At 42.7% G+C, this 12,564-nt stretch overlaps 1 protein-coding gene across 1 annotated transcript in view; it reads right to left on the reverse strand.

Moving 5' to 3' along the window:
- Positions 1–12,564, reverse strand: part of SDK1 (sidekick cell adhesion molecule 1) — a 384,821-nt gene that overhangs the window by 88,789 nt on the left and 283,468 nt on the right. Inside the window, exons 19-22 of the mRNA XM_062503303.1 lie at positions 11,795–11,987; positions 8,730–8,828; positions 4,027–4,218; positions 2,011–2,132 (exon numbers count right to left, since the gene is read on the reverse strand). Coding sequence (XP_062359287.1) covers positions 2,011–2,132; positions 4,027–4,218; positions 8,730–8,828; positions 11,795–11,987 — 606 coding nt within the window. The remainder of the gene's footprint in view (positions 1–2,010; positions 2,133–4,026; positions 4,219–8,729; positions 8,829–11,794; positions 11,988–12,564) is intronic.

The following is a 12,564-nucleotide window of genomic DNA, read 5'->3' on the forward strand; positions in this document are numbered from 1 at the left end:
ACAGATGTTGTAACATCAGCCTGCACCCCAGCACGGACAAATCCCAGCTGAGAACAGACCACATCAAAGGCAGAAATGGAGACTGGGGTGGCACTGGCAGCAAAAAACAATTTTGCAAAAGCCCTTTGAAAGGTGGACAGGTCCAAGGCAGTTTAGATCCAAGTGGAGACAGAGGCATTCCTGCCCTTACCTCTGCTCCCAGTGCCATGTTCACACCCTCTCCCCTCTCAGTGATGCTCTGATCACTCACAGCCTGTGCAGAGCTGTTCTGTATGAAACACATTTGTTCTTGGCTGGATCAAAGCTCGCAGCAGCTCCAGGTCTGATCCTGCGTCAGCGCACACAGAAGGCAGGAGGAGGAAGTCTTGGTAAGTGGGATGGAGAGAGGGAACAGGAGCAGGACAACGAGAGCTCTGCTTTAGACTGGCTGAAAGTGCTGTGAAATTGCACTTTCAGAGGGAAAGAGTTTGAGAGGAGTGCTGGCAGAAAGGGGCTGTGAACAAAGGATTATACGCAGCTGTCATCCTGGAAACAGGATTTGCTATATCCTTGAGGACTCACCAATTTTGCTGCATACCTGAACTGATTTCCATTAATCAGGTGAGCAAGAGTTTTTATTTTTTCCTGAAATCCACTAGGAGCAACATTTCTTCTTGTGCTGAAGCTGAGCAGTGAGGTGTGGTGAAGCAGAAACTTGTAGGGTTGCTGTGGTTAAAAGGACTGCCCAGATTCTGCAAGGACTTGGCTGTGCTCCTTCCCCAAAAGGAACAAATAATTCCTGGATCTATCAGAATCGAACACCCCTGGACTTGTCTAGTGATGCATGAGATGTTGGTGAGGGCTTGTGAACAAGCAAGATCCTCCCTGCACACCAAGGACTGCTCAAACCACCGTTTGCACCCAGGGCTCTTCAGGAATGCAGATGAACTTCATGGTAATTATCACTGCAGTTTTAAAGCATTCAAATTTGCTTCACTTCAGTAGCATTCTGCAACTCACTGAATTAACGAATTCCTAGCAATATCAATGCAGTGTTCCAGCAGGAAAATGCTCCTCAGAATGTGCTAAGCTACCATATTATTGGATTTTGGTGTTTAATTCTGTAATATGCCATAATATGTATATAAATGGCACAAAAATGTACCAACTTGTTCACAACAGTCTCATTACCAAGTGAAGTGATTGTATCAACATGTCTAAGTGGTGATGGTGATTTAAGAAGTCCAACATTTGGTCTTAAAAACAGATTCTAGTATTTATAAAGACCTGTGGGTGGAAAGGAAGAAGCAAAGCTCATCTGTTGGGAGAACAAATGAGGAATATGTAACTCCTCCAAGGCATAATGACAGCAGAAAGAGGGATATTGTTTAAAGCTGATTCAGAACAGAATTGATCCTATTCATATCTGGAGGCCTGAATAGAAAACCTTGGTACATTCCATTACAAGATAGAAAAATACACTCAATCTCATGAATAATGGTATTTTTACTGTTCAGCACAATTCTTCCTATACTTCTGAATCTATGAGATAATAATTCCAAACTTTTGAAAAGAAACCTCACAGAACCTACACACAGGTTTCAAATCCTTTTTAAAATAGATGGATGGACTAAAGCTCTGCTGCGTGCGCTGTTTATGGTGTACCTGGTGTTCTTCTGAACATAAACAAAACCCCACGTGAATTATTTGAAGGATAAGCATTCTCACACACATATATATGCACACATATATTATGTATCTATCACATTTTTCTGTTGTTATTCTGAATAGAAGTCCCAGAATTCATCTGACCCTTTTTTCTCTGGCTGACACAGGCATTTCTGAACTGGGCCTCTCAAACTCCCCTGCATCCCAACCTTCCCAGAACCCCCTGGACAGCTACTCCAGGCCATTTACAGAGGAGCTCTGGTCCAAAGTTTCACAAAAACTGAAATCCCAACAGGAATTCATTAGTTAGGCCCTTTTTAACCCTGCAGAAACTTCATTAAGATAATTTTGTCAGGGACATACCTGCCCTTCCACTATCCACTTGGAGATGGAGGTTTTGCCATCATATCCTGGGCGGAATTGAAGCGTGGCAGAGCGAGGGCTAATGTTGGAAATCACCAGGTTGGTTGGAGCACCTGGAAGTTCTGGAGAAAACAGAAAAGCAAATGAGAGGTAGAAAAACTCCTTGTCTAGGAGCCAGTAACACAAGCTAACATTAAGCCTCTGATATAAAAAAAACACACAGGGAAAAAGGACTCTATTTTCCCCAGTTGTGGTTATTTTTCTTTTCTTTTTGGCAGTTTTACCCACAGCATTACTATTTCTGCTCTCGGAGCATGCACCACGTTTTTATAGATCAAATGAGAAAAGAAAGAGCATACCTACAGAACTGCAGGTACTATTTTAGAGAAGCTTCCCCATGAACAAACCCTGGTGGTCCTGCGGGAAAGGCACTTCCCAGCTCCAGGTCTGCCAAGTCACCTAATTCCAATGCACTTCTGTTTCCCCAGAATTAAATTACAATAATTTTTATTTACTTCTCAGAGAACATACATCTACAACTGAAAAAACTCAAAGTTTTGGGTAGTGTATTTAATATTGACCTGTAATATCTGGTTTTCCAGGACATTTCTAAAGCCTGATTAAAGTAGATGATTTTTTTTCCCAATTCCTTTATCAAATAAAGAGGGTGACCTCTTACAAGGAAAGATCTGAAGTCCTAATCAGATCTTCGCCTCCCATCAGTCAAGACTACAGTGTCATTTACATTTTTAATATCATCTGAATTAACAACAAAAAGCAAGTCCAGGAAATAGATTAAATATAGATTGTTTAGAATAAATTCTCAATAGTTACCTGCATGTACAACAAATGAAAATAACTATCATAATTATATCATTACATAAAGTAATTATGTAGTGGAAGGTGTCCCTGCCCATGGCAGGGGGCTGGAAGTAAATTATCTTTCTAGTCCCTTCCAACCCAAACGATTCCGTAATTTTATGGTAATGCTGCACTCTGTGCAACTGCAACAGGCCAAAAATGGGCAGGGTTTTGGCATGTATTTCAGATATCCACAAATACCCAGTATTTCTTGGTTTTTACTTCACATTTGTGGGAACCATGATTGATAAACTAACCCTGCCCAAGTGGGATAATGCTGTTATCTGGCACTCATCCTGCCATCAGATATCATGGCATTGATCCAGTCTGCAGCTCGTCACAATTACCTATCATTAGGGAAAAGAAGGGCAAATATACTTCAGGACATACAGAAAAGTTAAATAATACTGGAGAAGGGAAAAATTGGATTCCCTCAGTGACTGCTCCACTTTGGAAAATTCTATTTCTGTAACCTCTGTATTAACTGAAACTGCTTATTTGAGGTATGAATTGGCTGTTTAGTTTGCTTTTTACACTGGATGGGGCAGAGTGTAGAATTCTAAAAACAAAATACAAAAAGGGTAAATGCACAGGTGCCCAAATGGTAACTCAGACAATGTGGGACAGCATTGCCTCCTCCCAAATATTTTCTCAGGCCACAACTTCAAATTCTCATAAATAAGATTTTAGTTTCACTATACAAGTGAAACACTCATAGTTGACATAAGCTATATTACTTCCACTTGGAAAATCCCTTCCCTTTTAATATCACCCAAACTCTGTTTTTTCCCCCCAAAGCAACACTTTGAATTGATTCAGGCTTCATTCTGATGTCACTTTGTAAATGTCAAGAGATTCTGTACTGTATCCACTTTATTACTTTGTCCATTCCATTCCATTGTCATACCTACAACTTTACTTTTTGTATTTCTATTCAACATCCCCAACTTCCTTCAAATTTCAAACTGCAAACGTCTTCACGTTAACATTTCAGCCTGTTCCAAAAATTAAATCCCAATCAGGCGGCAAAGAAGTCCAGTGCTTTACAAATAAAATCATTTTTATTACCGCTGAACCGAGGTGACCCGTGACCTTTGGAACACAGAAACAGGAAGAACCAGCACGTTCTGTTTTGTTTCCTGCAGGCTGACCAACCTGGGGGCACTCCAGAGGAGATGGTGGAGGAGGTGACGGAGCCGCTGCCCTGGGCGGTCACGGCCGCCACCTCGATGGTGTAGGTGGTGAGGGAGGCCAGCCCTGTGATTTTGTACTCCAGGGTGCTGTTGGACAGCGTGCGGGCCAGGCGGGATTCATTCCTGCCATACACCTCCCAGGAGATCTGGTACCCTGCAAAACAGATCATCCGCACGTCAGGGGGCTCCACAGGTTCTCCAATAACCCAGACAATCACTGCTTGTGGGCACTGGTGGGTCTTTGTTCCTTATGCCATTCCTTGTGACCACCTTTTATAAGCAGAAAGAAGCCCTTCTTGAAGTAAATGCTGGCTAAAATACCCAAGTATTTTTAAAATATTGTTATTTGCTATAAACAATTGATTCGGGTACCCCGCAGAGCAATGTCTCCCCATCAGGAGGACATGAGGTCTCATCTGTCTTTTTTTTTTTTTTCTATGTTTGGTATGAAATGGCCTGGAAACCTGGAAATAAGCTGACAGAAAGCTGGACTTTCGTTCTGTGAGCTCTACCAAGCAAACAGGAAGAAACACTGGAAAATATAACATCTCCTGGAATATCTAATTAAAAATCTCTATGTGCTTAGTAGGGCTTTCTTGCTTTGCAGGCTGAAGTAACCTTCAGTGCTGCATGTCTAGAAATACTTAGAAATCTGACAATAACAATCAGGCAGGAACATTGTGGGAATCTTCTAGGAACTGAAAAACCTCTACTCCCCACCGCTTGTTCCTTGCAGAAATCCTTCAGCAGGGTGAATCATTATCCTTCCTTTCAAAACCATCTTGGAGCCAATGCATTGTCCAAAGCTGCACCTGCTCTGACCTCCATATTATTCTTCTATCTTAACCAGGCTTTCCTTTTTATCTCTTTGATAACCACTTGCCTTCCAAGAACTTTTGAAACTTTCCACTGTCTGATTTGCTCAATTTTACCTCCAAATCTGCTTGTCCTCCTCCTGCCCAGTCCCACTTTATTCTCATTTGAACCCATGTGAACCTCGCTGTGCCAGTCCCTGGAGAGCATGTCTGAAAAGTTTGCTTGATTGCCGCTTTCTTTGTGATTTGACTCAGAAGGTGGAAAAAAAAAAATACACATAGCTCTTGAATGCCTGTGAAATTGAAGTGAGTGAAAAGGACTAACAGAAAGGATTCCCACTGAGTGAACCATGCACAAGGCAAACTGGCTAGAGAAACTCCCTACTGGGTTCCTGTTCCCATCATCTAAGATGAGGAATTCACACCAGTTGGAGGGCTTGAAGGGTCCTTTTTTCCAATTTTTTAAAAATAAAAAGACACGATAAGCTGATTAACATATATGAATTGATGTAGTAAAATCCCTCGTGTTATTAATCAGCTAGAAAGCATCATCTCATGAGCCAAAAGCATGGTGAGGCAAACATTTCTGCAAGTCTGAGAGGTGTGAGACTTTCTCTGTCCTCTCTTTCAAGCTACCATCACTGAGAGATTCATCTTTACCTGATTTTGCATGAAAATGGGCTCAGTGTGCTCACACAGTCACTAATTAGTTTCAGGTGAGGGGCCAGTGATAAAGGAAGGTGATGCTTCAACAATTCCAGCTACACCACAAATGCTCCTCTGACTTTGCACTGCAGATGGGAAAGAGAAAAACTCCTGAATGTTCATCTGGAACTGGTTCTAAACAAGTGTCTGAGTGGGAATTAATTAACTCAGTAATTTACCAATGTCTTGGAAACACTGTGGTGTTTTGATGCTCTCTGAAAAGGCTTAAGAAGAATTTGACAGACCAGAGCTGACGTAGCACAGACAGGATTGTAATCTGTAGGAAGATTTTGGCAAAGTTTAAGGACTCTGTTTCCTGAATTAACACAGAATGAGCAGAAAGATGGGGGCTGACTGTCCCCTGCATTTGATGCTCAGTGAAGAGGCACAGAGTTGCACACAGAAGGGCCACCACAAACACCCTTTTCTTTCAATAGCTGTGGGTGCAGCCTGCTCCAGACAATAAATAACCAGAGGAAGATAAGCAGGGGACCTTTAATGCTCCCTCTATCCATTTGTTGCTTACGGACAATAGAAAGTGTCACTCAGCATGCACCAGTCAATCTTCAGTGATTGAGATATCTCCTCTCCCATCTGGATAAGCTTAGGTTATACATTAAATGTTGGTGATTATTCTTTGGACATTTTATCTCTTCTCCCTTGTGACCACAGGATGAGACCCAGCTTTCCCGCCCATTAAGCACATAGCCCCTATGTATTTATTTTCAAAAAAAAAAAAAAAAAGAAGTTCACCAAGAAAAATATCCTGAGTTCCCATGTAAACTGAAGAAAAGGCAAAGAGGCACTATTTACTGTCGGGGATTTCAGTCCCCAGTGTACAGTTAAATTCCAGTCATATAAAAGATGAGAACAGAAAATCTGTACATACACAGGGAGCAGACACAAAGTCAAAAGCAATCAGGCATAACAAAAACAGATGGGAAAAAAAGCACCGCAGGAACAGAACAACAAGCACTGCACCCCCAAGTAGCACTTCAGCCACACTGAGTGGCAGATGGGCAGAACTCTGGGCCATGTGGCTGGTGAGAGCACACTCCCTGTGTCACAGATGTGATCCCTGCCAGAAACGTGCGTGGGGAGCGCAGCCGGAGTTTCCAGAGGGTTTCCCCTGGAAAGCTTCTCAGTGTGAGCGAGGACAGGGAAGGTGCCACAGATCCTTCCCCCATGCTCTGGCACTCCACAAAACACTGCCTAACGGGGACTAATGACCAGGGGAGTTTCAGAAACAATTTTCTGTTGATGTGGAGTAAATTCTCTACACAAGAGCACTACACCCAATCACAAACTGTCCGTCCACATCCAGGTCCTCATAAATCAATGTTTGCTGAGGGAATGAGGAAGATACTGAGATTTACAGCAAGAGTAATGGACAATTTCCCACAGTAGGGTGGCTGCTGGGCAGCCCCTCGTGCTTCCCTCCTCCCAGTGCCCGTGCAGGGAACAAGAAGGTCCAGTAAAGACATCAATGAGCAGAAATGATGAATAATTGCCTCTCTGAGCACTCAGATCTCCAAGCAGCCCTCTATAAACCTTTGAGGTGCTCAGGGCATGAACAGTTTTGCTGTTCTTCTATCCCAAATGCAATTTGCATCATTAAGAAGGTTTCCTTTTCCTTATAGTCTCTGCTGGGCGTTTTCGCTCCGGTGTTTTGTCCTGAATAAGAGAACATCTTCAATTGATTCCTTCTGAAACAATTTACCCCAAATACAACCCAGTCCATCATTTGGCTCCATCCAGTTTCAACCCATTCTGGGAAGGGGCAGCTTGTTTTCAGCAAAATAATTCTGCAACACCAAGCACAGAGCTGCTACCTGCTGCTTAACAAGGATAAGTATTACATCATCCTGGATGGAGGTACCTAAATTTAAGCACTTGGGCTTGAAAGGCTTTGGCCATCCTTACTGAATCAATACTGCTCTGCTTTCAGGAGTCATTAGTTTCTATTCTCAAACCACTTAAATCAGTGCATATTTCAGACAGGTTTCTGTGGTGGAGAGGCAGGAGAGGATCTGCATGAGGACTCCACAAACAGCTCGGAGCACACAGCTACAAATGGTGCACATCACAGACACACAGAGGAAAACACTGACAAATGAAACCCTATCAAAATCATTACACATGTCAAAGTTAAAATGCTTCAGGAAATTAGACTGATATAACATTTCTGTGATCAAGGGTCAGAAAACCTGTTTTTCTTAACTTCTAAAATGCATTTTTTTAAAAAAATGATAGCACAATTTAAAAAAAAAAAAACTAAACATTTTGACACTCCAAAACCAAAATATTTTGATCCTCGTGAAATGATTTTCTTCCTTCCCAACTATCTCCAGTAATTTAAAATCTGGGAACTTTTTTGTGTTTCAAAACCTTGAAAACCTTTGTTAAATGGAATGTCCATTCTGTGTAGCTGTAATAGTTTCCCATCTGAAAACAATATTGCCTCTGTTGATAAGAACTAGAGGTTTCCTCAAGTGTTTATACCTTCCTTTATGAAAAATAATGAAGCTGCTGCTGTTGTATCTACACTGGCATACAGTAAATAGATAAATAGCTTGTCAAATGGCAGACTCATCAAAGGGAAACAAGAGAGTTCTGAACCCTTGTGATGGTTTAGAACAGATTAAGTAATGACATGCAAATTCTGTCACGCAGTCGACAGCCAGACCACTTGAACACAGAGGAAAGATTCTGCTGATTTCAGGCTTGGTCTTGATTGCAAACCTCAGCAATGCCAATCCAGATTTTGCAGCTGTGAGCTCTGTGTAGGGACCCCCCCACCCTTGGGGCAAAGGCCAAGCACGGTCTCACAAATTTCCAAAAATTCAGTAAAGCAGGTAGAGGTCATGGAGGATTTAACAAGACCAGACACCCTGTGGGGAGCTGATTTCTAACACAAACTGCTTTTCCAGTAACCACAATCATGAGCTGCCAGTAATTGGAGCTGTACTTTGTGTAACACTCCCTGGTGACATCTCAATTACCCAGAGGAGGGGCCAGGAAACCAGCAACAGCCCAAATTCTTCCTAAATGCTCCACTACACAGTTTTTCACTGTGACAACACATTCCACCCCACACACACTGAATAAAAAAAAAGGAAATAAAAGCAGAGATAACAGCTGATACCTGTGATGATGCCGTTTTTCTCTACAGGTTCTTGCCAGCTGACCTTGAGTGAGGTGTCCAGAATCTCAGTGAAACTCAGGTGTCCCACAGCTCCTGGCTCTGAAAAATCAGAAAAGGAAAGCTTTTAATAGGTGAACCCCACTTAACTGGGATAAGATTCAGGTGGCAGGGTTAGGGATGGAGAAACATGTCCCTGAGCCAGAGCTAAGGGAGGCTGGAAACTTCAGTGAGAGGAGAACACAAGGTGGGAAGAAACACTCTGGCTATCATCATGTCAATTATTTCACCCAGTCATCATCCCAAGTGTGTGGAGATCTAACAGAATTGCTGTTTTCCCTCAATGATACCTGTGAGGTGCTCACCTACCCTGTTTTGTGCAGAAACACCACCAGCAATCCCCTCACCTGGAAAGGGCCTTTTCCCTATGCAAGGTCACAGCAAGGACAGAATCACGAGCTACTGCTTGGATAAATTCCCTCAAAACAACTCTAAAAATGTCCAACATAATGGCAACTGTCTTCTGTAAAATGAATACAAGTGTGTGAAACTTTTTAAAGGGTTTTTATGATGTAGCTCAAGAGCTCTTAAAAATTTCAGCTCCCCAGTGTGCAATGAAAGAGCATAAAATGGAATGACTGTCAAGAATATGCCATCCTCCCTCAATTTTGATCTTCAAGGAAGACAACCTGACTGATTTTTGATCCAAACGCTGTTCTGTCCTCAATCGATGTACTGGAAAAAGGAGGTTTTGTTCATTTTATATTCACTGTGCTTCTGTCACTGGATGCCTGCCCAAGTATCCTCCAACTCCACAGACATCAGTTGGCAACTTCTTGTCTGCAATTTCATGTTTTGTTTCCTCTTCAGTTTAGTCCAGCTTCTCATTCCCCTCCAGCTATGACAAAAAACCCCCAAACCTTGCCAGCAGGTCAGCTACAACCCCATTTGCAATTATGCAGTCCCAGAGAGGAAAATTTCCAAATCCACTCCACAGTACCCAGCAGTCAAAGCACCATGGAAGAACTGCTGAGCCCGTAGTGATCCCAGGAATGCCCAACAAGAGCATGGAATTATCAGTGTTTGGGACCATGGAGCTGCAGACAGGGAAACCAAATACTCACAAAGCTTTGCTCCAGTCAGCCCCTGCAGTTGCAGCCAAACTTTAAGAGTCATCAGGAAACACAGGTGCAGGTGACTCCAGGCCAGGACACGAGGCTTCTGACTGGATGTCAGGTTTTATTTGACCTACAGTTGTCAGCAAACAGATCCCTGTTTTCCTAAAGGATTGCCTAACTTTGCTATCCAGACAGAAAATGATCACCTGTGAACATGAATGACAGGCCTTTCAAATCTTTTTTCCCACCACATAAATCCTGAAGCAAGTCAGCTTCAAGGAGTTCTCTGCCAAGATGCATTATACCACCCTGCACAGGACTTCTCCATCACTATGAAAACCCAGGGAAGCAATTCTACAGGATTAATAAATAAATAAATCAATCCTGCTCATCTCTCCTGCTGAGGCTCCTTGCAGCATGTAGCTGGACACACCAAGAAATGCCTCAGATTATCCAGAAAATACAAGTCTGGCTCTCTCTTGATTTATGTTTCCTGGTGGAATTCTCTTGTGTTTAAAAATGACACACTACCCCAATATTTATTCCCCTGAGATAGCCTCAATGAGACAGGGCAATTACTCTGCCCCTACTCCCACTTTGTGGAAAGCATTTAAGGTTCATTTCTGCAGCCTTTCCTTCAGCAGAAATATTAACAGCCTCTTTCCTCTTCCCAGCTGATTATTTTTTGTGAAATCCAAAGAGTTTTGTATATTTTGTTTCTTACCCTTCTGCACTCACTGAGATCAACCACGGGGTTCTACTGTGCTGAGAGGGAGAAGTCAGATAAACACATTTACAAATCATCACTGGCTTTTCTTCCTTAGGAAAATGGGCAAAAGAGCTGATAATGCACAGAGCAACCTAATGCACGTTTCTCTTTCAACCACACCTTTTGCTTTCATCCCAGGCACACAAGCTGGAGTTCAGATTAGTGGCTCACATGGATTTCTGGTCCTTAAATTCCTACTTCTGGCAACCTGTTCTAGTACATAGAGCAGAGTAACCACACTAGGAAAAATCCATGGGAAAATAATTTTCTCCAGGTTCCTTCAAAAGTATCTCATGAAAAATTGGATTAGCACTTTGAGCGTCACTCCTGTGAATGTTAATGATGATCAGAATCTCCTTTACGGGAATACTGACTAACCCAAGAGATCCCTATTAAGGCAGGGTAGTATTTCTAAAAACAATATCTTAATGGATGAATTAGACACTTTTTATTCCAGTTTAAACCTGCTAATGTGCAGCAGTGTTTATGATGCTCCTGAAGCACTGGCCAGAGCCAGGACACAGTGGACACAGTTGGCTGTGAGGGCCACTGCAATTTATCTGCACTTGTTAGGCCCAAATGTCTTGAGAAAACTACTTCAAGGGGTCACAGACACCAAACCTTTTTCTGATGCAGGAAATAATTTATATGCTAAACCATCCAGTTCATTTTATTTCATCCTGCTTCCAGTTTTTCAGGATGCAAGATAGTGCCTTGCTGTGATCCTGGTCCTTTCACACAAACACTTGCAATATAATATAGATACAGACATTTTCAATTTATTGAGTAACAGCAGGAAACAACTGTAAATTAATCATTGACCTCCACAGGAAGTTCCAGTGCTCAGTTCCTAACAAGATCAATTCATATTTATTTGGGTGCCTGAACATGAATTTAAGAGCAGAAGGATTCACAGATATAACACATTGTGTGATGGCTGAACCAGACTATGAAACTCTTAGCTAATCATCAATGCAAAAAAAATCATCCAGGTTTAGTCCATAATGAAACATGAAAAAGAAAAAAAGAAAATCAACTATTTGCCACAGGCTGAAGGAACACCCATGGAAAACTGGCTGAGGTCTTCATCTGACACGAGGACACACGAGAGCGGATTGCAGAGCAGTTGTGAACCTGAGGTCAAAGTTGAAGCAGAGAGATTGAAGAATTTGGGTACTCACTGTCTTCCAGGGTGCACAGGATCTGGGGAGGGCTCCGAGGGCCGTCCCCTGGGGTGGTGAAACACAGCACTGAGGTGTAGTAGGTGGTGAATTTCTTCAGGTTAGTGATGCAGCCACTGTGAACGCCGTGGAAATCCGGAGCGATGGTGACCATGGTCACACTCTCTGGAGCATCCACTGGCCACGCCAGGAGCTGGGAAATTTAAACACGGATGAGCTCTCATTAGAAGTTGTGTCTATTTGGAATCAAAGTGGGTTTGGCTGCCAAAACCATCTTAATCTGATTGCAAAGAACCAAGCAATGCTGTTAAACTCCTGTCAGCTCTGATGCTGAACAGATGGATGCAGCACTGTGACACTGGAGGGATGTCTGTAACACTCACTGCTGATGGGGATACACCAGCATTGCAATTCTCCATGGCTGCTACTGAGCAATTCCAAAATTATGGCAAATCATTATTCAGATGACATGAGCCTTTTGTTTCATCAGCCTGGCCACTCTCTGCTGCTGAAAGCAAGCTGAAGGAAGAAAAGTACCTTCAGTGCTACTCTGTGGTAAATGTTTTATCCTATTTCCTTTAAAGATCCCGCAGCCTGGGGAGGTTATTGGGATCAGAGGGACAGAGATGGGGACACACACACACCCCCTCCTCCCCCAGCACCCCAGTGAGCAGCCCTGCCTCACAGGCTGGGAGCATTACAACCTCAGTGGACTGGGGACATCCACACTGTGAATGATTCAAGCGCTCCTGGAACTACAGAAAGAATAG

The sequence above is a fragment of the Cinclus cinclus genome, chromosome 16 (assembly GCF_963662255.1).
Source record: "Cinclus cinclus chromosome 16, bCinCin1.1, whole genome shotgun sequence".
Classification (NCBI taxonomy): Eukaryota; Metazoa; Chordata; class Aves; order Passeriformes; family Cinclidae; genus Cinclus; species Cinclus cinclus.